The following is a 27,879-nucleotide window of genomic DNA, read 5'->3' as shown; positions in this document are numbered from 1 at the left end:
CCCAGACCAGGGACCGAACCCAGGTCCTCTGCATTGCAAGGTGGATTTTTAACCACTGGAACACCAGGGAAGTCCCTCGGTCGTTCTTTACTAAGGTTTTTGGCAATATTTTTGGTAGGTGAGGTCACTCTTATGTTGACGGTACCATACCCTCCCTGACCCCCACAAAATCTGAGCCTAATCTAGAAGGAAAAACCAAGCTCTGATTTTCAGAGGGACCAGCAAATAAAATAACTGTCCCCAAAATAACAAAAAGACAAATAGTGTTTGTTGGCAGCTGCATCTGCCCAACCTCTGACGTCTCCCCACTATGGTTGGGTTCTCAGACCCAACCTTCCTTCCTCCAAAAACAGCCCTTCACCCAAACACCTCTGAGGATCTGACTGTTTTCATTTCTATTCACAAAGATATCACTTGTAGTGGGAAACAGAGGAGAGGCTTAGTGCCAAAGGGAAGTCTGGAGGGAGATGGAATTCAGTTGCTATCCAAAGTGTCCCTTGGACTCATTTCAATGCCCTTTGGAGAGGGACACTGAGATAGAGCTTCTGGAACTTTTTAGACTCTGATCAGGAGGGCAGCTGCTTGGGAGCCCAGTAGGAGCAACACCCAGACACTTGCTCCATTATTATAGGGAATCCTTGCCATCACACTGCCTCTAGGATTGGAGGCTTTTAGGCAGTGCTTCTCAAAGTCTGGTCCCAGTGGCACCCTGGAATTTGTTAGAAATGCAAATTCTCTGGCTCACAGTAAAAATCAGAAATTCTAGGGTTGGAGCTCAGCAATTTAGGTTTTAACTACCCTTCCTGGTGATTCTGATGCAAACAGTCTAGGATCTGCCAGTAAAATTTAAGGAGGCGTTCATTCCCAGGTTCATGTAAATTCAGGGTCTGCAGGCATGAACAGTCATGAACCTGGAAATAAGAACCACCTTAAATTGTGTGCCCTGGACACATCACATGCTCACCTTAACCTACCCAGGCCCAGTGAACCAGTGTTTTAGGAGAATCCAGAGACCACTGGACCTGGGCACCAAAATTGATGGGTATCTTCCTAATAGGGGACGGTTGGTGCCTCAGAGGCACAGCTCAAAGAGAAATGGAGCCCAAAGAAAATCACTGAGCATTGATTTGAGGGCACATATGACCTGCCTCTTGAGAAACCTGTATGCAGGTCAGGAAGCAACAGTTAGAACTGGACATGGAACAACAGACTGGTTCCAAATAGGAAAAGGAGTACATCAAGGCTGCATATCGTCACCCTGCTTATTTAACTTATATGCAGAGTACATCATAAGAAACGCTGGGCTGGAGGAAGCACAAGCTGGAATCAAGATTGCCAGGAGAAATATCAATAACCTCAGATATGCAGATGACACCACCTTTATGGCAGAAAGTGAAGAAGAACTAAAGAGCCTCTTGATGAAAGTGAAAGAGGAGAGTGAAGAAGTTGGCTTAAAGCTCAACATTCAGAAAACTAAGATCATGGCATCCAGTCCCAACATTTCATGGCAGATAGATGGGGAAACAGTGGAAACAGTGGCTGACTTTATTTTTCTGGGCTCCAAAATCACTGCAGATGGTGACCACAACCATGAAATTAAAAGACGCTTACTCCTTGGAAGGAAAATATGACCAACCTAGACAGCATATTAAAAAGCAGAGACATTACTTTGCCAACAAAGGTCCATCTAGTCAAGGCTATGGTTTTTCCAGTGGTCATGTATGGATGTGAGAGTTGGACTATAAAGAAAGCTGAGTGCCGAAGAATTGATGCTTTTGAACTGTGGTGTTGGAGAAGACTCTTGAGAGTCTTGAGAGTCTCCTTGGACTGCAAGGAGATCCAACCAGTCCATCCTAAAGGAGATCAGTCCTGGGAGTTCATTGGAAGGTCTGATGTTGAAGCTGAAACTCCAATACTTTGGCCACCTCATGCGAAGAGTTGACTCATTTGAAAAGACCCCAATGCTGGGAAAGATTGAGGGCAGGAGGAGAAGGGAACAACAGAGGATGAGATGGCTGGATGGCATCACCGACTCGATGGACATGGGTTTGGGTTGACTCAGGGAGTTGGTGATGGACAGGGAGGCCTGGCATGCTGTGCTTCATGGGGTCAAAAAGTCGGACACGACTGAGTGACTGAACTGAACTGAACTGAACTGATGAGATCTCTCTGGGCTTCCCTGTTGGCCCAGATGGTAAAGAATCTGCCTGCAATGCAGGAGACCTGGGTTCAATCCCTGGGTTGGGAAGATCCTCTGGGGGAGGGTATGGCAACCCACTCCAGTGTTCTTACCTGGAGAATCCCCATGGACAGAGGAGCCTGGCAGGCTACAGTACATGAGGTCTCAAAGAGTTTGACACGACTGAGTGACTAAACACAGCACAGCACATGAGGTCTATCTATGGGGATCCACTGCAGAAACTGCTGGAGATCCCGTGGCCATAGTGGGGAAATACCAGAGGGAGACCTGAGCTTCTCCTCCCCATGTAAATGGGAGTGTTAGCAAACCACTGGCTCTAGGAATTCACATGGCAAAATCACTGAGCATCTACTGTCTACTGGACATGCAACTGGGTGCCTGATTTCTTATGCTCTCTCATTTAACTCTCAATGCAAAGGTTTTATTATCCTAGGTTTGCAAAAGAGGAAACAGACAAAAAAGGTTAAATCCTATGCATCCTATTTCAAGCTGACAAGTAACAGACAGGGAATTAAACATGCTCTTTATGCCTCTCAAATCCACTGCCACCTGCACTGAAATTGATGACTTTCTCCAGGTGTGACTTCCACTTCCCCTCACCGATTCATAGCATCCCTGTTTGCCCCTCTAAGTTTGGCTTCACACCTTGGATCCTTTTTCCTCTTGGGATGAAGTCTTAGACAGCATTTGGTGATTAGTTTCTTTGGTCCTGGTCGTTGAACCCTGCAGGACCGGATATGGCTCCTGGAATTAACTGCTTGAATTCTTCCACATAAGTCCTAGGAAGAAGCATTCTTTAACTTGGGCCACCAAAAGTGGAACATCCTTACATCACTAAGTCCTTGCCTGAGTAGAGCTCCCTAATATTCTGCAATAACCTAAATGGGAAAATAATCTGGAAAAGAATAGAGATATGCATATGTATAGCTGAATCACTTTGCTGTACACCTGAAACTAACACAGCAATATAAATCAACTATATTCCAATATAAAATAAAATTAAAAAAATAAGCCACAAAGATATAGTGTACTACATGGGGAATACAGCCAATATTTTATAATAACTGTAAGTGGAATGTAACCTTAAAATTGTGATTACTATGTTGTACACTTGCAAAATACTTAATAAAAAGAAAGACTGCACATTTTAAAAAAGACCTTGCCTGACATTGCATACCATTTTGAATGCCTCCCTTTTAAAAGGAAGCTCATTAGGCACCTAAGGTTTACAAGAGATTTAATATATGGCACATCCCTGAATGACTTTTGTATGAGGTTAGAAGATGAGGTTACCTATTTAGTTCCACAGGCACACAGTGACTTCCATTTCCAGTTCATATCCTTTTGGGTAGACAGTACAAGGGACAGAACCCTGGCAGTGTATAACTCTGGATTGAAATTTCAGTCCTGTGACCATGAAGAAGTGAACATAATCTGCAGATCTTACCTTACTCCCTTGAAAAAATGGGATATTAGTGTTCTCATACCCTCCTGCCTTCTGTAGCTCTTACTACATCCTATTCTACTAAAGTATATATTGATACAATAAGACTGCCTCTTATTATTATTATTGAGACTGCCACTCACTTAAAAGTGAATGTCTGTCACTCACTCAGTGTCTGTCTATGAGGTCAAATAACCCAGGGCGTGATTCTGCTCTAAGCATACTTTGCTTGATGATGGTTTAGAATATCAAGTCTGGCCTACCTTAAGCCCAAGAGGGTGCAGGATGTAAGCATAGCCCATGAAGAACCATGTTTTTGGGTGTGGAGAACATGAGACTGGAGATTCAGCCTGCAAAGAACAGATGGTGGCTGTGTATCATATTCTAGAGGTATAAATAGTATTGAAGGTGGTTGGGGTCTGTCAAGTCCCAACTGTGATTCCTACAAGGGTTCTCCCAACTTGTTCTTGGACTGTTAGGCACTGGGCAGTCCTCCAAAGAGCCTCCTAAAGCCAGCATGTTCCCTGCTGCCAGGGCTGCTGTGGGCCAGCCCAGTTCCTCCACCTCCTTTCTTCCTCAAGGCCAGAAGCTTCAGCAAAGTGCCCGTTATGGAGATGCAAATTGTTGGTTTAAATCCTTCAGTCCCTGAGAAGGAACTCTCCCAGCTTTTACTCAAGACTTCAGCCATAAAAAAGAATGAAATAATGCCATTTGCAACAACATGGATGGACCTAGAGATATCATACTGAGTAAAGTAAATCAGACAGGGAAAGAAAAATATCATATATCATTGTTATGTGGAATCTAAAATATGATACAAATGAACTTATTTACAAAGCATAAACAGACTCTGTTGCTTTTCAGTGGCTAAGTCATATGTGACTCTTCATGACCCCCTGGACTGTAGCACACCAGGTTCCTCTGTATTCCATTATCTCCCAGAGTTTGCTCAAATTCTTACAGATAGAGAGAACAAACTATGGTTACCAAAGAAGGAAGAGAGGGGAGGGGAGATAAATTCGGAGTTTGGGACTAATACATACATACTGCTAAATATAAAATAGGTAACCAACAATGATCTACTATATACTATATACTGTATACTATACTATACTCAGTATTCTGTGATAACCTGTAATGGAAAAGATTCTAAACAAGAATCAGCTATGCATACGTATAACTGAATCACTTTTCTGTACACCTAAAATTAACACAATGGAGTAAATCAACCATATTCCAATATAAAATTAAATTTTTTAATAAAATAAAATACAACTGTACTCAAAGTATGACATTGGAATATGTGCTTATTTGCTCAATCATTGTTCGACTCTTTGTGATCCTTTTGGACTGTAGCCCACCAAGCTCCTCTGTCCATGGGATTGTTCAGATAAGAGTACCGGAGTGGGTTGCCATTTCCTTCTCCATGACATTTGAATATATTTTCATCAAAAGCATATATTGAAGTAAAGGTAAGAAATTTAAAAATCAAAATTATTTTTGTTGTGTTTTCACAGAATTTTCTTCTGAAGTGTTAAAGCCCACTGTTAAAATAAAAGATAAAATAGGAATCATAGTTAATGAAAACTAACATTTTTAATCAAAATGATTTAAAGTGTCTAATGTTTTAAAATATTCATTGAATTTCGTTAAACCTCACTAAATTTTTCTTAAAAAAACCACATACAGCCAGACTGTTCTCTACCCCCATGTGTCCTCACAAACCCCACCCCCACCCCAAGTGGCAAGCTCCTTGAAGGCACAACTTCCTTCGCACTTGTCCTTAAATCAGGTTCACATTGATTAGCACGTTAAAAATAAAATGCAAAACTCAGAAACCACCTGTTTTTCTAACCGCAGCCCCGTCTCCACCAAATGTTAAATATAAGTTCAAGAAATAATTAATCAAGCAAAGCCTTTTACCAGTTTCCCTTCTGTTAGAGAGACTGCCTGGTAAATCAAGAAAAATGTCCCATTTACCCACTAAACTAAACACAATCCCTTATTATACAATTAACCAAAACGCTATTGTATGTAATACAATTATACAGTCTACAATTACACAAAAGTAATGATGCAAAGTAGATGGCGATGCCGTTCCATGTAATCAAAAATAATGAAAGCACCCTCAGTTAGAAATAAACTAATCATAAGAGATCCCTATTGATAAATGTTCCATCGATCTACACTTTGCAAAAGGCTGTACTGGCTGATGAAGTGGGATACCCCCCAATCCCTTATCATTAATAATGACTATAGGAATGACAACCATTCTGTGAGAGATCTTTTATTCTGAAATCTCTAAACTAGCACATTCTAATGAAGCATGCATTTTATTACCCACTTTTCCAGCTGGCCAAATAGGAAAAAAATGAAGCAGAAGAGCCTGGGAGTCTGTGTGATTTGTTGACAATCCCATGTGGAGTGGTATTAACAGAGAAACATGCATATAAAGTTCCACCAAATTCTATCAGTCATTCTGAGCATGAGAGGAGATTATGGTCTGCTGAGCTGATTTCTGTGATGCTCAGTACAGGCACCTACTATTTCTCATCATTGTTACCCTGGACTGGGACAGTGACCTCTCTGACTCTTGGCTGGTTCTTTTCCAATGCATCCTTCTCACTTTTCCTGGATACTCTTTTTACCAAACAAATCTGACTGCCTTCCTTCTTGAGTCTTCCTAGGGCATCAAGCTAAATGCCATACACAAGCAAAGCTCTTTATAACTGAAGCACATCCCCAGCCATATTCACATTATATGCTCTATCACCATGACCTATATTTTATGGAATCTAAGACACCATTCACTGTAAGACATAACATTATTTTACAGGCTCCTAAGAAAAATAAACGGCCAATTAGACTACTATAAACCTTCAAAGGTAAGATGCATCCCAATGTTAGAGGTTTTTAAATGAAAACTAAGAGTCTTGGGTAGATGAAAGGCTTGCAAACCATAATCCCCCTATTTCTATGGCATTCTGCATGCCACGTCCTTCCAACTTATGAATTACCATCACCCCCTCCACCCCCATCTTGTAAGACTCAGCTTAACACCACTCCCTGAAAGCTGTCCCGACCTCCACTGCCACTGTCATAGATTTCACAAATAAAGGTATACTTCTTGGTCATTGATAGCATTTTATGGTGATGTCCAATTAATTCCCTGAAACATAAGCAGAGATTCTATACCAGCAACACACAGGCAAACACTTAACACATATTGCTAATCCATTCAGCAAATGGTATCTTGACCTGGGTGAGCAGCACTGGCAGAAGGAGATAAAGTGCTAGAGAGGACACATGGACCACATGATTAACTTTGCTGAAAATTCAGAACCCCTCCTCTTTCATTTCCTGCAACGAGTCTCTGAATCTCTTATTCAAAATCTCATATTCAGAAACATCAAATAGAAGAGGAGCTAGAGCCCAGGAGAAATGAAGAGGGAAAGGGAAGTCTTGCTAAATTTGTTAAGTTGTGGAATAGAAGTGCTGCTCTCTGTCCAGGGTCTGGTCTCCTCTGGTAAAAGAAGCAGTGGGTTAGGGGTGGTAACAGCAAAGATCAGTCTTCCAGGGAGTCACCGAACTACTGGACACTGTCAAAACCTCTGTTACAGGAATCCCAGAGGGCTTGATTTCATCTGTCTGTGTGAACGGACACACACTGCTATTCCTAACTGCAATTCCTCCCTCCTTTTCACTTCCCTCTTAACTTCAAAGTAATCAAATGTTGTTTATGCATAAAATTTTAATCCTTTCACAAATTTGTATTTTGATTTAATTTGCATATCCCATTTACTGCAAGTGAAACTCAACTTATTTGAAACATTTTTCCCTGGGCCTGAAATCCTTTCAGAAATATATTCCATTAGGCAACTCAATTATATCTAATGTGGCTGATGTCAGTGGATTCGAATTTTGGTGAAAGAAACTCATATTTAGAACAGTGAGAATGGGAAGGGGGTGGGAGAACAGAGGAGAAGAGACAATAATTACCTGTCTTTGATGCTACACAGATCAATGTGTAAATCACTAAAATTCCCCAGGGAACCTTGCTGAACTGAAATGAGGTCCTTGGGTTGGTTATCAATAAAGATGAGTCTCATGCAGCCTTGGAAAGCCTTAATGGGATTTAAACATTGGGAATCGGTGAGATTGTCAGGGCACCCTGTGGGACAGAGGAAAAAAAAAATTAAGAAGAATACTGAAGTGATCAGTCATTACTTTAGTGACCTATTGACAGAAGACCTTGAGATCTAATTATTTCAATTTTTTTTCATTCACAGCAGTGCACACATTTTTTTGTTGTAAATCTTAGCATTCTCAGAGATGGGACAAAACTGGTACAAAATGGGGCATACTTAATCACTGTATAGAACAGAAAACAAAATATGTTACAGGGGATACTGATCCCATTGCATTTATCTCATTCTTATTTTTTTTTTCCCTATTTGTAAGCCATTCGCTATTGTTTTGTGTGGTATACTTCACTCAGCCCAAGAAAGCAACATATCATAACTACTTGGGAATTTTAGTTCTGTCTTAAAACACAGTTTTAAATGCACAATTCAATTCCGAATTACACATTCAAAGAAAATTATGCTTTGGGTAAGAACGGTAGCAGAGTAATTGTCTGGTTAATTGTCAGCATTATCAGGCTTAGTTCCTGAGAAAAGTATATACAGGAATGTAACTGGAATTTTGAAGTGATATGCAAAGCAAACCCAAATGTGAAAGGAACTAAGAATTTAAATGCACAGTTATAGGGCTGTGATCACATATATGAAAGTTTAATGCCATACCTTTTTAAAGGGTGTTGTTTTAAAAATATGCATCACACTGAGCATAGCTTGCAACCAGAGAAGAACTACTTCGCATTGCCAGGTATAGATAGAGTTACAGACGTGCCTGGGTGCTTGTGCTCTTTATAAACTCCATTCCAATGGTTTTAATAGGTTCAGAGCATATGGGAATGCAAGCTTGAAAACATGGCAATAACCCATAAATAATTGGGAATTATTTCAGCCATCTCTAATAGACAGTCACTGCTGGGCTGAAGCCCAGCAGCTGGTTAACAGCTCACAGGCATACTATAAAATGAAGAGAGATGCTACAACTTCTAATTGAAGCTGTAGAGAGAATTTATGTAAGTTGACGATTATTACTCAAACTCATTTTTCACTTGCCTTAAGTTTACAGTCTACGTGTGGGGCGTTTGTTTAAACACTGTTCAGATCTCAGATAAATCTTCCCTCCTCAGCCTGGAGTCTCACTAGACCCACATCTAAAAACACTTCTACTGGGGGAAGGGAGCTATTTTGCCTTTGAGGCATTTCGGATGCTTAAGTCACATAATTAATTCAACATTATTACTCCCAGAAATAAATATAAGATTGCTTTATTCTGTGTCAATGAAATACTGCTTATGATGCAAAATTATACATTCTGTGAGATTTATCTTTGGGGCCCCCAAGACCCTTCTTTTACCGTCTTTAGAGTACATCCTTCTGCTGTCACTAGTGGGTCATGGAGAACTCAGATTTAGGGTTAAATCCTGCTTCTACTACTCACACAAATTATTTCATCTCCATAAACACCAGTGTTACTATCTGTAAAATGGAGCTAAAATTATCTACCTCATAAAACTATTGCCTGAATTAAATTAAAACATTTACAGAGGATGAAAGTGTTCCCTTTCTAAAGGAATTTGTTATCTGGGCACATATGGAGATTTGGAGTGAAGGAGAGAGGCTCTAGGTCCTAAAATCAAACCACAAAGGAATCACTCCACTCAGCTTTCCTCCCAGGACACCCCAATGCATACACTGCCTCTGTGCAAACTCCCTCTTATATTTCAAAGATAACCCCATGTCAATGGTATAAGAGAAGTGGTTTACAAATTCTATTTCAGAGACTGTACTTTTTACAGGATGCTTCTCTTTAGACCAGGCCCAACAGATGCCCATATTTACAAAAGGTGAAACCAGTCTGCCCATTCTAATGTAGAAAGCATGATGTTGTAGGTTTAACCTTGACCTCACTGAACTCTCCCAGCAATTCTGCTTTGTTTCCCCACATCCTAGATACGGAAGTTCAGGGACCATGAGTGTGTTACTCAAGGTCAAACAGCTACTGAGATTAATTACTCTTTAAAGACTGTTTTTATAATACCAACAATTGACAAAGTATGCATGGATATTTTTAATGAAAAAATACCTTTAAAATTAAATTAAAACACATATACTATAAAAATAAAGCCTAATTATGTATTTATCCTGCTTACAAGATTGCCCTTGCCTTTTCATATTGCCAAATTTCCTAGCATTGGAGGGGCTGCTCTTTGTGGAGCTATAAATTCATGGCCCTTCTAGGTCTTCCCTCTAGCTCCCCTCCATGAGCATGGCCTCCAGGGATGTGAGGACGGGATGAATAGGGGGTTAGGAAAGCAAATCAGCTGAGAAGTGACTGAGAAAGCTGAGGATGCTAGTTGTACATCCCCATCTGGATTTTTTCTCTTTCAGGTACTGCTGACTCTTGGTAGACTTTCTCCGATTTTTCAACTGAGTTTCTCCTCTAGAATATGATCACAGAGTTTGGCATGGCTACAAAAATCTCCTTTGGATGTGTTATGTAACACCAGCTCTTATAGCTACATTTTTTTTTTCCCTCAGCACTGACCTAGATAATTTGTACAGCTGTGGAAAGTTTGCTTCTCATTATTTTGAGCTTGAGGATAGGGATGTGTGGTGTGTGTGTGTACTGGGAGAGTGGTCAATTTGACACAGAAAGAATCATTGTAGTGAAATAACTGCCCACTGCATTCTCCCTCCCTCCTCTTTTCAACCTCAAAAGCTGCAGAATTTACCTCCAAAGTAGTAGCGATTTCCAGAATAAATCTGCATCCTGCTGGTGTCCTGAACGGGGGATGCTGCATCATGATCCAGCGTGAGAGTGATGCGGTTCCTTCTGGCATTGATGCTAACTGAATGCCACAAGCCGTCATTCAAGTCCCTTCCTGCAAAAAACACAGGGAGGACAAGTGTAGTCATAATTGACTCGGGCAGGTTTGCAGAGAGTAAGGCAAGTTCCCTTGCCTGCTGCGGTCCATGTACATACTTAGAGTAGGACACTCTCTTCATTTTGCTGCTTCCCGGGAGTCATCTTTTTCTTTTTACCATTTAATTCTATTTTTTTCTTTTTTAAATGGGAGCTGAACCACAGAATATACCTTCACACTAGGTCTCAGAGCCTAGGAAGAGGACTATCAGATACCTTACAACTAGCCACAGTATTTAGCCTGCATACTTGCAGTAAGATAGATAGTACAGTTAACAAGTTTCTGCCCAAGAGCCTTTCTTTTAATCAATACAATGGAAATAAGGCCTTTAAAACCTGTAAGTTGTTTTCCACTCAGGCCTTCAATTGCCTAGATCTCAGCTGGTGCTGCTGGTAACTTGGGAAAAGAGTAACCCCTGACTTGGACAATAAGTTGGCGAGATGGAATGCAAAATACTGTGAGGGTGCCACTGACTGTAATGGCTTTTGTGCTGTAAAGTTTTCATTTGGGAAAGGGCAACGATGCAGAGAAGGGCCTTCCATCTCAAGTGCCAAGGGACACTGAGAAGAAATGACAATTTGGGAGGATCTTCGAGCAAATATTCACAATGTACTATGCTATAAAATAAACTAACCTATGCCTAAAATAAAGGGGGTTGCTTAACCACTTCTAATATGTTTGGTTTGAAAAAAAAAGGGCAAAACCTCTTCATATACTGCAAAGCTATAGAAAACATTTATTGATTTATTGATACATAAATTCAGAGTCAAACATAAAAAAAAAAGAAGCAAAAAATTCAAAATGTTTCCAGTAATTTTTAATCTCTGAGTAGTGGAATTATAGGCAATTTTAGTTTTCTCACATTTTTCTAAACATGGCATACACAGCTTTTAGTAAAATAAAACTACTTTTAGAGGCAAAAGTAAATGAGGAAAGCTAGAGATTCCAATGATACACCAGGCAGAGGAGCCTCCTGTTGAAAGGGAGATAACAGACTAGCGTAATTCCAGTCTTTTTCCTTAACTAATTATGTGACACTGGCTGAGTTACCTACCTTCCCAAGCTCTGGTTTTCTCTCCTGTAAATATAATTCTTACTCTATATCATTGGTAAGGGATCCACTGAGATCAGGCAGGAAAGCTCCCAGGTTATGTAGATTGTTGGCATAGTGTGAGTTTATTTATAGCTTATTTCTCTCTTGTTATTTTGCCCTGGATGCCTTTGACTACACTACACCACACTGCCAACCTCCTTTGTTGAGGAAAGTGCCTTGGGAATTAGTCACAAGGGTTTCAACTATTTCCTACAAAATTGTTAGTGTTACTCGTTTGGTTGTGTCCGATTCTGTAACCCTATGGGCTGTGGCCCTCCAGGCTCCTCTGTCCATGGAATGCTTCAGGCAAGAATACTGGAGTGGGTTGCCATTTCTGGAGGGGATCTTCCTGACCCAGGGATTGTACCCACATCTCCTGCATTGGCAGTCAGATTCTTTACCATCTGATCCATCAGGGAAGCCCTCCTACAAAATGTTTATCATCTATTAAGGCTCAGTCTATGCAAAGTGTTCACTGAAAGAAATATAGTCCTAATACCTAGTCCGGTCACAAAGATTTGTTTATAACCAGAGCAGAGAGTCACCCATTTCCTCACTCAACAGACACGTGTTGTGCCCTGCTATGTGCCAGGTTATCTGCCTTTCCTCACTGACTCAGTTTTCCTCCCCTGCGAAATAGGGAGAATGATTGTACTTCTAGGCTCTTGAGATAATTATATCCATTAATATAGTAGGATCTGTAGGACAGTCCATGTCACAAGGTAGACAATAATGTTCGCTAAAACAAAAGAACAGAACACAAACCATAAAACGCATGCCTCTCCCCAGCCCTTGCATTTGGGAGAGTGGATAGTAACTTCATCTGGGATAATCCACAATGAGATGGAAGAGACTTAGGCAAAGAGGCTTAAAATACTGTCCTTGGAGAATTGCAGGATAGTGGCTTAGAGATGCAAGCAGACAACAGTCCCGCTTGCAATTCTGCGTGAATCAGTAGTACAGGGATACAGAAGAAAGACCTAACTCAATATAAGGGTCTCAAAAATACTTCACAGAAAAAGTGGTGACAATTTTAGGAAGTTGTGAAAACTGAGCAAGTGTTTCTCACTTCTCAAGAGTTCCAGGGGCCAGAGAGTCTAAGGTCTGGAATGAAACATAGTGCAAGACAACAGGAAGGTAGATGGGAAGAGGGTCTGGTCACCCAGGGACCCCATGTACCAGGCTAAGGAAGTGTTTCACCATTGTCCTGGGACAAAGAATTCTGGAGAACACTTTACCCAAAATTCTATCAGAATCTCTGGGCAAGGGACCTTGGGTGTCTGCATTTTTTAAAAGTCCCTTAAAAGATTCTAATGTGCAGCCAGGAATGAAATCACTGATCTAGAATCTGGTGGCTCAGTGATAAAGAATCCACCTGCCAATGCAGGAGATGAGGGTTTGATCCCTGAGCTGAAAAGATTACCCTGGAGAAGGAAATGGCAACCCACTCCAGTGTTCTTGCCTAGGAAATCCCACGGACAGAGAAGCCTAGCAGGCTACAGTCCATGGCGTTACAAAAGAGTCAGATACAGCTTTAGCAACTGAACAAGAACAACATCAGCATGGGGATGATCTGGCTGGAGGCACACATTCAAAGACTCTGGTGGCCGATGGTGGGAACAGGAGGAGCAAGGATGGAAGCAGAACGGGGCAGGTGGCAGGGGTGGGGGTGGGGGGGCTGCCGGCATGTGCATAGGCCCCAGGGGACAGAATGATAGGGGTCTCAGGCAAAGTAGCAGTTGTGAAAATGGAGAGGAAGGGATGGATAGGAGCTATTTTTGGAGCTCAGTCTTTATAGTGCCTACTGGGACAGTCCCTGAGAAACCAGCTGGGGAGAAAGCACTGAAAATCAGACGAGAGGTCTGCAAGTCTTCTCAGAATGGCTACTAAAGAGCCCTTGCCCCTGAGCCACCCGATGGCCATAGAAGATGCCCCAGGGAAAGCGCAGCACCGGGCTGGAGGCCCGGTGATACACAGCTGTGATACACAGGGGCAGCTGTGCTCCATCTGTTCAGAATAACCCAGATGTAAGGGCCAGCTCCCTCCCAGCCAGTGTTCAGTGCAGCTCTGAACATCTGCCTGGGGTGGAGAGGAAAACACAGAAGCTGCTCAGCCTGGAGGCCCTACTTCCCCCCAAAAGGCCAGTGGGGTCCAGCAACTGGGATTCTGCTAATGAGGCAGAGGGTCTGTCAGTTGTTTCCTGGTGCTGAACATTTGACTTCTGTCAGGGGCATTGGGCGGCATAGCCAGTGGTGGGTCTTTACTCCTTTTACTGTCATTTGCATACCAATTTAAATACCTCTGCATAACAGATGAGATTTCATTTCAGGTAAACCATAGACTAGGCTAGAAGGGAGTAAGTAACTAGCTCAACAGATTAGGTGAAAATAGCCCCTAAACTGAAAAAAAGTTAAAGTCACTCTGCATGTTCGACTCTTTGAGACCCCACAGACTGTACCCAACAGGCTCCTCTGTCCATGGAATACTCCAGGCAAGAATACTGGTAGTGGCAGCCATTCCTTCTCCAAGGGATCTTCCCAACCAAGGGATCCAACCCAGGTCTCCCTCACTGCAGGCAGATTCTTTATCATCTGAGCCACCAAAAAATATCCTCTAAGCACCCAGCTAAACATTAGGGACACTGTAGGAAAGAAGATACAGACAGAGGTCAGGGGGAGTGTGCCATCTAATTACAAACACATCATCAGGTCACTGTACAGAAGACACGGGCAGGGCTGGAGCTGGGGCTGGGGCTGGAGCTTGCATGTTCTGGCTTGGGGTCCCCATCCTTCCCCAGGTCACTATCTGTCTTTAAAAGCTTCAGGTTTTGGTTTAAAAGCTTCAGGGTTTGCTTGGTTGGTGAGTTGTTTTCTTTTTTTTTCTTTCTGGTCTGCTTTTCCTTTTGATTTGATCTCTTTTGATCTTTTCCTACAAGGTCCCTAGTCCCTGCAGGGGGAGCCTGTGTGAAATCTCAGCTCTTAGAATAAAATTATGTGAACGGTAGTTCTTGCTGCTGACCATGCAAAGGGATCACCTGGGGAGCTTTTGAAAAGACAAGCCCCTGGGCCCAACACCAGGTTAATTAAGGCAGACTTATGGGGTGGCCACAGGCCTTGGAAGTTTCAATGATCCCCTGAGATTCAATTGTGCAACCTGGGTTGAGAAGTAATCCATGAGAGGTTTCAAAAGAGGAAAGAAAGAAGCTAAGAAAAACAAGACTAGCTCTGAAAGAGCTGACCTGGGCACAGATTCCAAGGCGAGTGAAGCGGCAGACCTCTCTCCAAATATCTGCTTCCCCCTGGGCTCTCTGTTCCCATCCTTCTGTTAATGGATCCAAAATAACACCCCTGGAGCGTCTTCAAGGTTTATTTTTTAAGAACAGTCTATTAAAGGTACAGGTTTAAGTGTTATTAATTATTCACAAATTAGGGAAAATCAATTCTATAAGGTTGCTTTCCTCCAAAAACCTCTCTGAGATAAACATGTCTGAAAGAAATAGAAATTTTCAATGAAGGGGACAGGAAAGCATTACCCTTGAGGGGAGGAACCTCCTTGGGGAAATTCCTCTGGGTATAGAAGAAAAGGGTTTTTAGGGCCACTTTGGGGTGATTTAAAAGCTGAGGCTTAAAAAGTGGGGCTTGGGTTCTGCAATGATTGTTGGATGATAACAAACATAAAACTTCTGAACTTTAAAGTGATACTAAATAATATTTGTTATCTCCCAGACTGGCAAAGAATAGAAAAAATATATATACTTTATTTTAGTGGATATAGAGGAATCAGGCAATTTCAAAGGCTGGTACATTCTTTCTAGAAGGCAGTATATCAATAAGTATCAAAAACCCTAAAAATATCGTACCTCATTTCCACGAATTTTATTTTGAAGAATCAATTCTAAAATAATAACAAAACTGCAATCAAGGTTTATGGTGAAAAGAGTTCATGACATCGTTTATAATACCATTTATGATAGCAAAAATTCACAACTGCTAATATTTCCAACAGCAATAATTTAGGTAAATCAGATGTATTGTATTCGATAATACAGAATACAACCCTGAATGTTTGCTTTTCTATATGAATTTTAGTATAATGCATCTAATGCCATAAAATAAACTGTTATGTTACTACAAAGATTATATTAAATTTATAACTAAGGGAGAAATGATATCTTCATAATGCTGTTATCCATTCAAGAATGGGATATCTTTTTACATTTGTCCAAGTATTATTCAGTGCCTTTCATGAGTGTTTTAACATTTTTTTTGTATGGTTTTGCACGTCTCTTGTAAAATTAAATCCAAAGTATTTCACCTTCTTTGTCACTATTGTAAATGAAAGTTTCACTACCATTAATAATAATAATATGAAATATAATGTAGTCATTAAAATCATAATTCCAAGAGTGGTAGTGATATCCTAGTAAGTGAAATATAGTATGTAGGGTATTGCTCCCATTTTGTTAAAAATGACAACAAAGAGAAAACACTGGAACTAGCTTGAATGAGAGAATCACAGATTCTTTTTTCTTATGTAAAGTCCTAGACATTGTGAAGTTTCTAAAAATATGTGCAACACTTGTAATTATTTTTTAATGCTATCAAACTGTTGAGGCTGAGATAAAGGATAGGAAATGTTTTCATTCTTTTCCACTTCCCCCTCCACCCTCCCCTCACCCCTCATTATTTAAAGTGACTGCTTCCTAGTTCCAGAATTCAGCCTAAGGCAATGGTATGAAAGGTCTCTCACAGAGAGGGTTAAGGAGGTTTAGAAGGTTTTCTTCATAAAAAAATAAAAAATTTAAAAAAAAAAAGACACTTTCCATCTTTGCAACTGAACTTGCAGATGAAATGTGAAACACGGCCCAATTGTAAAAACAGCTAATAATACACTACCAGTACTGAATATCTACAATGAGCCAGGCACTTTGAATATGTAATTCCTAATTTGCACAATATTCCCAGAGGCCAAGTTTTAGGGCCCTCATGTTACACAAGCTAAAACAAAATTGGAGAGGCTGCCCAGGGTCATATGGCTACTGTGGGGGCAGAGCCAGAATTCAAACGCAGGGGTCGGGCACCCAGGCTGAGCTGTCAGGCACCCAGGCTGAGTGCTTTCTGCTCTCAGCACTCCAAAGCAAACCCTGCTTTGCTCCAAGAATCACTCTGATGGCCAATTATCTCTACCTCTATTTTCTGCCGTGGAATTCAACTTTGCTTTTATTTAGTTATATTTTTGAAACAGCTTTATTGAGATAAAACTCACAGACGATACAATCTATCTGTGTAAAAAGTACAGTTCAGTGTTTTTTAGTATAGTCACAGAGTTAGGCTGCCATTACAATTAATTTTAAAATGTTTGGAGCCCCCAAAGAAATGCTGTAACCTTAGCTATCAGTCTCCAATCACCTGAATCCCCCACCTCCAGCTTTGCCAACCACTAATCTGCTTTCTGTCTCTATGGACTTGCCTGCTGAGATTTCCTATAAATGAAATAATACGTTATGTTCCCTTTTGTACTGGCTTCTTTTGCTTCACATGTTTTCAGGGTTCATTCTAGGTAGCAGCTTGTATCCGTCTATCTGTATAAGTCTATCTGTCTACCTATATGGCTGAATGTTGTTGCATTGTGTGGACAGACCACATTTTGCTTATCCTTTCGCCAGTTGATGGACATTTGGGTCACTTGCACTTTGCTGATATTATGAATAATGCCGCTATGAACATTCCTGCTCAGATTTCTGTGTGGACTTAAGTCTTTAATTCTCTTAGGTGTGTGCCTAGGAGCGGAATTGCTGAGTCATATATGGTATCTCCATTTGTAACCTTTTGAGGAACTGTTTCAATGTTTCCTAAGTAACTGCACCACTTCTGTTCTCACAAGGCAACCTTCCCTTTGACAAGACTGAGTTCAAACTTTAGTTCTGTCCTTTCATGGAACTTCAAGTTTCTATTGAATTAAAGCCCAATTCAACTTTTGTTTCTCAAAATGTCCACTTAGATCTGACCTTGGACCTTTTCTACTTTGATTTTATTTTTCTAGATAAATATCATTACCAAGTATCTTGTGTGTTTTTAATACCTTTTTATAATGAGATCTTCACAAAAATTTATAGTTCACACTTATTAAGACTGAGACTCAAGGTGGCTAAGCAACAGCCTGAATTTTTTTTTTAGCAGTAAGGTTTTGCCTTGGAAAGGAGTAGAATTTCTCAAATTCGGGACTGGATAGTTCTTTGTTGGGGGTGTGGTGTCCTGTACTGTTTTTCAATAGGATGTTTAGCAGCATCCCTGACTCCTGGGATGCCCCCATCCCTAGCACCAAAAACATCATCAGACATGGAGTTTTATAAGCTGTTTGTATATTTTAGAAATTAACCCCTTCTCAGTCACAAATATTTTCTCCCATTCTGTAGGTTGTCTTTTCATTTTGTTTATGGTTTCCTCTGCTGTACAAAAGCTTTTAAGTTTAATTAGGTCCCATTTGTTTATTTTTGCATTTATTTTCTTCATTCTAGGAGATGGATCCAAAAAACATTACTGCAATTTATGTCAAAAAATGTTCTGCCTATGTTTTCCTCTAGGAGATATGGATTAACACATATACACTATGATATATAAAAATACAACAAACAAGCACCCGCTATTAGCAGACAAAGGGAACTATATTCAATATCCTGCAATAACCTATAATGGAGAACAACCTGAAAAAGAATATATATACATATAGATACACATATATATGTGTGTGTGTGTGTGTGTGTGTGTACGTATACTATATGCAACTTTGCTGTATACCTAAAATTAACACCACGGTGTAAATCACCTATACTGCAATTAAAAATGAATAAAGGAAAAAAGAATAACACCACCAACCTCAGAGTTTTACAAAAGTAAAATGATAAATGTATATGAATACACTTGCGTGTTAGTAGCTCAGTTATGTCTGATTCTTTTCAACCCCATGGACTATAGCCCACCTGCAGGCTCCTCTGTCCATGGAACTCTCCAGGCAAGAATATTGGAGTGGGTAGCCATTCCCTTCTCCAGGGGATCTTCCTGACCCAGGGATCGAACCCAGGTCTCCTGTATTACAGGCGGATTCTTTACTGTCTGAGCCATCAGGGAATATGATTAGCACATTATTTGGCCATGCTGAAAGACTATAAATTTAGGTTTGTGCTTTAAAAAAAAAACAAACAAACAAAAACATCACCAGACACTGCCAGAAATCCCCTGCATGAAAATGTGGGAATGGAAGGTCAGGGTGGATGGGACTGGAAAATTTCCCTTGGTTGAGAATCACTGGTTTCAAGGAATAATTTGAGGTTGCAGAGTCTCAGAAAGCAAGCACTTGATTTCTGTCTGTTTCACTCCCTTTTCTTCTCTCATTCTCAGTCCAGTTCCTAACAGGTCTTTGCATTTCAGCCTTCATCTGATTTCAGGGTCTCTCTTTATGGATTGAAGACAGAAACTTTGAAGTCAGGTGTCTGTCCCAGCACCTCTAACCATCAGCCGTAGAGCCACACTGGGATATGCAGAACTACAGTCCAGGCCAGAGCACAGTCCTGAAGACTCTATTTCCAATCCTGGAAATAACCTATTACAGATCTCCCCACTGCCTTTATTCACCTGTGACCCCTCTCTCAAGGCCGTGCCACTTATAATTTCTAACAATTTAGAAATATTTCTTAATCTCTCTCAACTCCTTCTTCATCTGTAAAACAGAGACACAACTGCCTGGCTTGACTTAGAAGTTTCTAGGCTTTATCTTCCCCAGAAAACTCAATTCAGCTGTTTTTCCGTATTGCTTCATACCAACCTTTACTTAACAATTTAAAGGTAATTTCAGTTTTTGAGAGAACAAAGTGGGGAATATCTAAATAATTGAATAAGGCAGTCTTAAAATGTCAATCACATCATAAAAGAGCATATTCTAATTATTAGCACCATTATGCCACAGTTTAGGTCCTCTGTCCTCTTTTTCTTGAATACCATTTATCCATCAATTATCAAATTCTATTAACCCTTTCCTTTATATGGTGACTTAAATTCACATATTTCTTCAAATTTCCTCTCCAACTTTGATCCCATCCCCTATCAGGGAGCTGGGAATCTTTCTGATGGATTCTCTCTTTCTCCCAGCCCCTGATCTCTTTCTGGTACAGGACAACTTGCTAGCTTGAACTATTAGAAGAGCAAGATTATTATTAAAACTTACAGCACAAATCCCTCCAGTGTGTCAATGGAGCACAGAGAATGAAAGTCAAATACTTATCTTGACGCTCGACGCCTCTGTAATCTGGTCCTTACCTGTCTTTGCCATCTTATTTCTCAGTATGCCTACACAAATTTCTTACTCTAGCTGGGCTAGTGTATTCATTATGCTCCTAGAGAATGCGCTAAGCTAACTGGTGCTTTTCCTCCGCCCTCCACCTCACCTGTATGCTATTCTCCTTGCTCTCTGACTATTCAAATTCACCTCACTATCCTCCAATGCCCAGTTTTTGTCCTAGTACTTCCTCTCCTTAACTCTAGGAGCAGAAAGCTTTTTTTTAAATTTTTTTAACTTCCCATTGCAGTCACCTAGCATAGTACAGGACGCATAAAAAGAACTGAATGGTTGAAACAGTAAGTTAATACACCAGGAAATGAAAAAAGCAAGTTTTCCTAGGCCAGATCTATACATAGAGATTTCTCCTTTTGGATTCTAAAAATATCCACTGTCTGATCTATTCATTTAGTTCATATTATTCACTGCCTTGTACCATTAATTAACAATCCATCTCTGTAAGTGTTATCTCCTTGATGGTATTCAAATTTCCTGGAGGTCAGAGTCTGCATGGCGATTTGGTATTCCCCTCGGTATCAATAGAGCAACACCCTGCCCTCTCCAAACATTGCTTGATTGATTGTCAGACTAGCTGAATCTCTACTGCCAAGTGTCAGCAGCTGGGCCCTCCTGGCACCTGGACCATAAATCATAGGTTAATCCTTTCCTAGTTCTGAAAGGCTGGCTCATATGTTAAGATAACCTGGATCCTCAGAACCTTTGGTCAGCATCTGGAAGGAAAACAGCTGGGTTTGACATACACTGGAATCAGATAAAAACTGTGATGTGTTCATAGTTGGTGGTGAAGATACAATGTCTCTAGGATAGACTTGAATGCTTGGTTCCAAAGTCTACACAATAAAAATGAAGGTCAGCTCCATAGCCAGATACAGCTCGTCCCTGTCAGGAGGAGGAGCTCCTCCCTGTTACCTTTAGGAGACAGCCCAAATTTTGGTGTCCCTGACCAAAATTATGCTTCATAATTTGCCTGTGCTTCTTTGTATCTGTGACTAAGCCACCTGTGGAGTCTTAGACAATCAGATTTCCTCCTATTTCTCTCCTCTCATTGGCACATCCTTCCCTTCCTTATTTGTTTAATGAAATTCTATTCATTTTTCAAAATCGAGCTGTGTTTTCCTTGCCTCTAGGAAAGCTTCACTTTCTCAGCCTTCCTGGTCCCTCTTCTCTTACACTCCTACTGTGTCCTGAGCATATGTCCTATTGCATTATCAGTGCTCTATACTGTCTCTTTCAACCACACCCATGAGCTTTTGGAGGCCAATCCCTCCATCCTCAGAATTGAGTACAGTACCAGCAGAGCATAGATGCTACAAAAGCTTCCTGAATTAAATTGTGTAATAGGGAAGAACAAATCTGACTCCATACTAGATCTGCTTCTTTTACTTTAACCATTGTATTCTATTGCTTTTACTTTGAGTTAAGGATATTGCCTATAGCCTGAAATATACAGGATGGTCCAGTCTCAAGGTTCTGACCTTTAAGGCATGATACCTTTCCATTCACAGAGATAAAAAGTTGTAGCACAGAGAATAACAACTGTGCTGTTGGAGGTTTACAGGAACATCATGACCTGGCCTATGTGGCTAGCTGCAAAAGCAATGGATTCCGACACCAAGAAGTTTGTAATAACCAACCACTCCCCTCCTTCACTTGGCCTTAAAAAAATGGTTTGCTGAAACCTTTCCAAGAGTTTGAAGCTTTGTGGGATATGAGCCACCTGTTCTCCTTGTTTGGGCCTACAGAAAACCTCTCTGCTCCAAACTCCAACATTTTTGTATTGTTTGGCCTCATTGTGCATCAGACACAGGAACATGCATTCAGTAACAGGTGGAGGCAAAGTGAATTATATGAGAGAGTTATTAAAGTAGAAAACACAAAAGACTAAAGGAAATGACAACAGTTTTAACTATGAGATTATTTCCCTATTAGACAAATCTAGTTCCCTGTTTCCCTTTTGAGCAAGCTGAAGAAGAAGGTAGAGTAAGCTAAGAAATAAAATATTTTTGTCGTTATTATTGAGACCTGAAAAAGCTCTGGAGGCCCACAAGATCACTCCTTTAGTAAATATTCCCAACCTCTGCTTGATATCTTGAAGCTAAGGCAATGGCATTTCTCAGTGCACATAAAGTGGAGTGCCTCATCATATGCTTGTTTTCTGAAACTTGAACTACGGGCTCCATCAGACAGCTTGTTGAGACAGTCATGGCCCTGTGGCTATCTACTAATATTTGTTTGCCCTCACCAATGGGATTTTCTCAACATTATCTTAGCTAAAACACAGGCATTAATGACAGCTTAATTGAAGCAGAGGGTGAGGTTCACAAAGTCATCATGTTTACTTGATATACAAATGGTGGTGATATATAAACAGATTCTATGAAAAAGGGAAATATTGGGGAACGCTCTGCAAGCTCCAGGGCTGCAGATTACAACCATCTGGCCATAAGTATCAATAGGGTGAGCACTTTCATCCTTCATAACACAGCTCTCCCTGCCATCTCCCACCTCTGGGAGCCTCACTGGCCTCTATCTAATTAGTATCTTCCGTGAGTATAGCTCATTCCTGGGCTTGACACATGATGCCTCATAGAACTGTTGCAACTTGGATGTTGGCTAAAAACCATTGTGAACTCTTTTTCCACTGTTAAAATGAGATCCTTCAGAAATGTTTTGGAGGTCATTTCTAGTAGTTCATTTATTTAGATGCTTCCTTATACATAAGACAAATAGTTACTGAAGGCCTATTATAAACAAGGTATTAGACTAGGCCTTGGGCAAATAGTGGTGAGCAAGGCATGCACTGCTGTTGTTCCCATGAATCCTTACATTCCATGGTGACAAGAACATTGAGCAACCAATTATAGAGATATATGATTAATACCGGCTTCCCAGGTGGCTCAGAGGTAAAGAATCCTCCTGCCAGTGCAGGAGACACAGGAGAGGCAGGTTTGATCCCTGAGTTGGGAAGATCCTTTGGAGTAGGAAATGGCAACCCACTCCAGTATTCTTTCCTAAAGAATTCTATAGACAGAGGAGCCTGGCCGGCTACAGTCCATAGGGTTGCAAAGAGTTGGATACAACTGCACACATGTATGTATGTACACATGATTAATATATATTATTTTTTATAAATTATCTTATTGAAGTATAGTTGATTTAAAATATTGTGTTCATTTCTGCTATACAGCAAAGTGATTCAGTTATACACCTATACACATTCTTTTCATATTCTTTTTCCATTATGGTTTATCACAGGATACTGAATAGAGTTCCCTGTGCTACATAGTAGGACACTGTTGTTGATCCATTCTACATACAGGTATGTCCCTTAAATATGAATGTGTTCTGTTCTGAGAGCACATTCATAAGTCCAATTTGTTTGTAAGTCAAAGTAACCCTAAGTACCCAAATAACACAATTGGCTGTATAGTACTGTACTGTAATAGATTTATAATACTTTAAAATACAAATAACATATAAAACAAGCAGAAAAATAAAGAAAATAATTTTAATCTTACAGTACAGTACCTTGAAAAGTACAATAGTACAGTATGATAATTGGCATACTGTTCTCATCTTTGAAAGTTGACAATTTGAAGGTTCATATTGAGAATTTACTGTACAATAGTTTGCATCTGCTAATCCTAAATTCCCAATCCATCCCTCCCCCACCCCTCATCCCTCTTGGCAATCACAATCTGGTTTCTATGTCTGATAATACACCTTCTATAGGGCTGAATTGTGCCCCTCCCAAATCCATATGTTGAAGTCTTAGCCCTCTCCCCATACCTTAGAATGTGTCTGTATTTAGAGATAAGACTCTGAAAGAAGTGGTAAAGGTAAAATGAAGTCTTATGAATAGGCCCATAGCCAATATGACTTGTGTCCTCACAAGAGGAGGGCATTAGGACACAGATGGGCACAGAGAGAGAAGATTATGCGAGAACACAGGGAGAAAACAGCCTCTGCAAACCAAGAAGAAACCAGCCGTGACCACACCTTAAACTTCTAGCCTCAAGAACTGGGAGAAAGGAAATTTCTGATAGGTCTCCTACAGAGTGAGTCTGACTCTGTGATTCTATGGACTGGGGCCCGTCAGGCTTCTCTATCCATGAGATTTTCCTGGCGAGAATACTGGAGTGTGTTACCATTTCCCCCTTCAGGGGATCTTCCCAACCTGGGGATCGAACCAGTATCTCCTGCATCTCCTGCCTTGTAGGCAGATTGTTTACTACTGAGCAACTGAGGAAGCCCAATATGTCTCCTAATCCATGGTATTTTGTTATGATAGTCCTAGCAAACTAATACATACTTAGGCCAAAGCTACAAAAGAAAAGAACCAGAAGACTAGATAATGGGGCAGTTGGTTGGCTTTGGGAAGGTTTCTTGAAAAAATATCAATTGAGATAAATTCTAAAAGAATAAGTGAGATGAAAAAAATAAAAAAAAAAAAAAAAAAAGAATAAGTGAGATGATGTGGACCACCGCTCTAGGAGGATTTATTTAATTTAAATAAAGGCAATGTTAAATAACCATCCAATAATATCCATGATGGTTGTGGATCAAAGGCTATGCCATTAAAATTTCATCCTATGTTCAGCTATAGAAAGAACAAGTCAGCCCCAACATTCTTCTAAATATAGAAAATTAATGACTGATTAGAAGGAATTGTTTCATATTTAGTAATTCTGGAATGCCTGGTGTCTAACTACTAGAAAATGTAAGGTGGTTGAGGATGCTGAACACTATTACTTGTATGTAAGGATTCAATGGAATGACCTGAAATTGCCTTTCCAGCAAGCCACTTGCCTCCACTGAAAGCATTTCTGTAGCATCTGTTTGATTTCCGGATCTTTGCTCATCATGTGTCTTTTGGCCTAGGGATTCTGTCCTGTTCCTGGTGATTAGTTTTCTCCTTCTGTCTCTCCTGCTTATAATCGTTTTGCAGGTCCCTGCTGCCAGGTTGAGATCTCTCTCTGAAGATTGCCTCTCCCATCTTCTGGGTTCTGTTCAGTTGCGCGGAGACTCATTTCTTACTCCTGAAAATTCCACCCTGGGTTTGATGCCTCTAGTACATCAGAGCAGTAGACTGTGCAGCTAAGTGCTCTGGATAGGAGATTCTCTAATGAAAAGCCATTAGACAGTCTCTCTGCCATTTGGCCTTACTGGGGTTTGTTCTGCAGTGAATCAAACATATAAAAATTCTCATTTGTGACAAAGTCTATCTCACATTAAAAGACCCTTATTATGACTGTCTTGTTTTCTCTTCACAAGCAGTAGGTCTGGTACCTACAACTCTTTCTCTATTAACATTGTTTTAAAGTCCTATATATCCTGATAACGTTGACACATATAGAGTGTCCTAGTGTGAATTAAAGATGGTTGATAAGACAAAAAAAAACAGAACTTCTCAGATTTAGAGCCTTGGCACATAATTCTATATGGATCACAAAGAAAAACATGCAGGACTTTTCTGGGATATTCAAGCATCTCATTCACAAAAATCACTGTATGAAAGAAGCTCAGTTTACCATTCTTCCTCCCCCAAATGCACCACAATATGAGGAGTTGAGAAAAGTGCTCTTTGGCAGGGAGATTGGCCCTGCTGAATACATGTAATTAAGGCCACTTATTCCATTGTCAAAAGAAGACTCTGGAATTGATGATTTCCTTGAAGACATGGTTGACCTCCTGTTTTGCTTCAGGAACTCACGAAAGTTTAGAAGGAACTTAAATAATTCTAGACCAGTTCTCTCCTTCAGCTACAAAGTACAGTGTGGTCTAATAGAATAAAACTCACATTCTGCACTATACAGAACACAGTGAAGCTGTTGTCCTGGATTCTAAGGCCTGAGTTCAAGGACTTTATCCAGACTAGCTTTTCAGTGGGAAATTGATGTTTTGAGGGGCACCAGAGCAGAAAAAAAAAAAACACACTTCCAATTTTCAGGACTGAAGCCTCCAGATCTCTTTCTTCCTATTCTTATTTCCCATTCTTCTCCCATCAGCACAAGAAAAATAACATTGAAATGTCAGGCCACTTGCAGAATAATTATAATGGTGTCAGCTTTTCTTCAAATGACTTAATGTTTCACTTGCAATTCAAAACACTCTGCATTGACCAAGCCAAGTGGTCTCCTTTACTTTTACGTAAGTTCCTGTTCTTAGTCATCCAGATTGGTCTGGACAATAAGATCTACATCCTAAGCATGTTTTTAAGAGTCTTTTTAAATGGCAGCCATCCTCCATTCAAAAATAGAATCTGTTGACAATCATTCCAGGAGCAGGTGTGACCTGAGAAAGTGGTCCCCAAGACATGCGATTCCTGGGGAGTAGTGGTGAGGAACTAGGGTTTGAAATGCATAAAGGAGGAGATACAGGTGTGCATTTATTTAAGATTTGCACAATTGGCTGCTCTGATTCTTAAAGGGGGAGATGATGCTCCTCACTTGGCAGCAGGACTCCTGGAAAGCTTCCTCCCCATTCCCATTCAGCCTTCAGATTTCCAACTGGGGTTTGCAATGCAGAGGTGACACGAATATGGGAAAACCTGTCCAGTGCATGGCAAAGTCTCTGGAAGCATCTAGGCTCTTGCTTAGTGCCCTTCGTGTATGCGTGTGTTCTCGGTCATGTCCGACTCTTAGCGATCCCATGGACTGTGATCTGCCAGACTCCTCTGTCTATGGAATTTTCCAGGCAAGAATCCCAGAGTGGGTTGCCATTTCCTACTCAGGGGATCTTCCTGACCCAGGGATCAACCCGTGTCTCTTGCACTGACAGCTGGATTCTTTACCACTGCACCTCCTGGGAAGCCCAGTCCCCTTTGTACTTACATGATGTACATAAAATTATATGATAATTTTACTAAGGAATCAGCACTGAGAATTTAAAAAGGTCTGAGAAAATTATGTCACATATACTCAATGAACAGTAGCATACGTGTGTGCTAGATAGGCATAACTTACATTATAATTGTATACAGGCAATGTCAGCTAAAGTCTACAAAGACAGTGGATTCATTATCTGTTGTCAACCCCATCTAATACCCAAATCTGTCTATTGATGGGGCACCAAATAAAATGTTTTGGGAAAAGCCAACTTTAGATCCTATGCAGCATACTTTCTTTAATAGCCTATTGTCATTTCATCTTTCAGCTAAAGCAGAGTTTCTTTATATTTGAATTCTTTAAGCAACTGGTATTGGACTTCCCTGATAGTTCAGTTGCTAAAGAATCCCCTGCAATGCAGGAGACCTGGGTTCAATCCCTGGGTTGGGAAGGATCTTCCCTTCTTTCCCTGGAGAAGGGAAAGGCTACCCACTCCAGTATTCTGGCCTGGAGAATTCTGTGGACTATAAGTCCAGAGGGTTGCAAAGAGTTGGACACGACTGAGCATCTTTCACTTTCAAGCAACTGACAATATCAAAAATCAATGTAAGAGTCAGCAAGATACAATGTGAAAACTGTGGACCTAGGAGTGCAAAGGAAAAGCCTGAGCTTGAACACCTTCTTGGTCAAGAGAGCTTAATTTATGACTCTCAATTTTCTCTTATGCATGTTGGTAAAATAAGAACCACTCCATATGTTTCATGAGTTGTTGTTGTTGTTTTTTTTGTGGTATTATATGATAAAGTCCTAACATAATGCCTGACCTGCAAGAGATCCACAGTGTTTGTTGATTCTACAATCACATCACTTAGAGTGAAAGAGTGCCCTTCACTCTTCCTCATA

At 40.5% G+C, this 27,879-nt stretch overlaps 1 protein-coding gene across 3 annotated transcripts in view; it reads right to left on the bottom strand.

The window, feature by feature from the left end:
- The window catches only part of CNTNAP5 (contactin associated protein family member 5), a 982,292-nt gene that overhangs the window by 408,292 nt on the left and 546,121 nt on the right, over positions 1 to 27,879 (bottom strand). For all 3 annotated transcript variants that reach the window (XM_081576090.1, XM_081576091.1, XM_081576092.1), the window contains 2 exons: positions 10,513 to 10,662; positions 7,644 to 7,815 (listed from right to left, as the gene is read on the bottom strand). In XM_081576090.1, the coding sequence (XP_081432216.1) occupies positions 7,644 to 7,815; positions 10,513 to 10,662 (322 nt within the window). The remainder of the gene's footprint in view (positions 1 to 7,643; positions 7,816 to 10,512; positions 10,663 to 27,879) is intronic.

The sequence above is a fragment of the Giraffa tippelskirchi genome, chromosome 3 (genome assembly GCF_054371585.1).
Source record: "Giraffa tippelskirchi isolate mGirTip1 chromosome 3, T2T-mGirTip1v1.2.pri, whole genome shotgun sequence".
Classification (NCBI taxonomy): domain Eukaryota; kingdom Metazoa; phylum Chordata; class Mammalia; order Artiodactyla; family Giraffidae; genus Giraffa; species Giraffa tippelskirchi.
The sequence above is the reverse complement of the archived record's forward strand: the minus strand, read 5'-3'. Positions and strand labels throughout refer to the sequence as shown.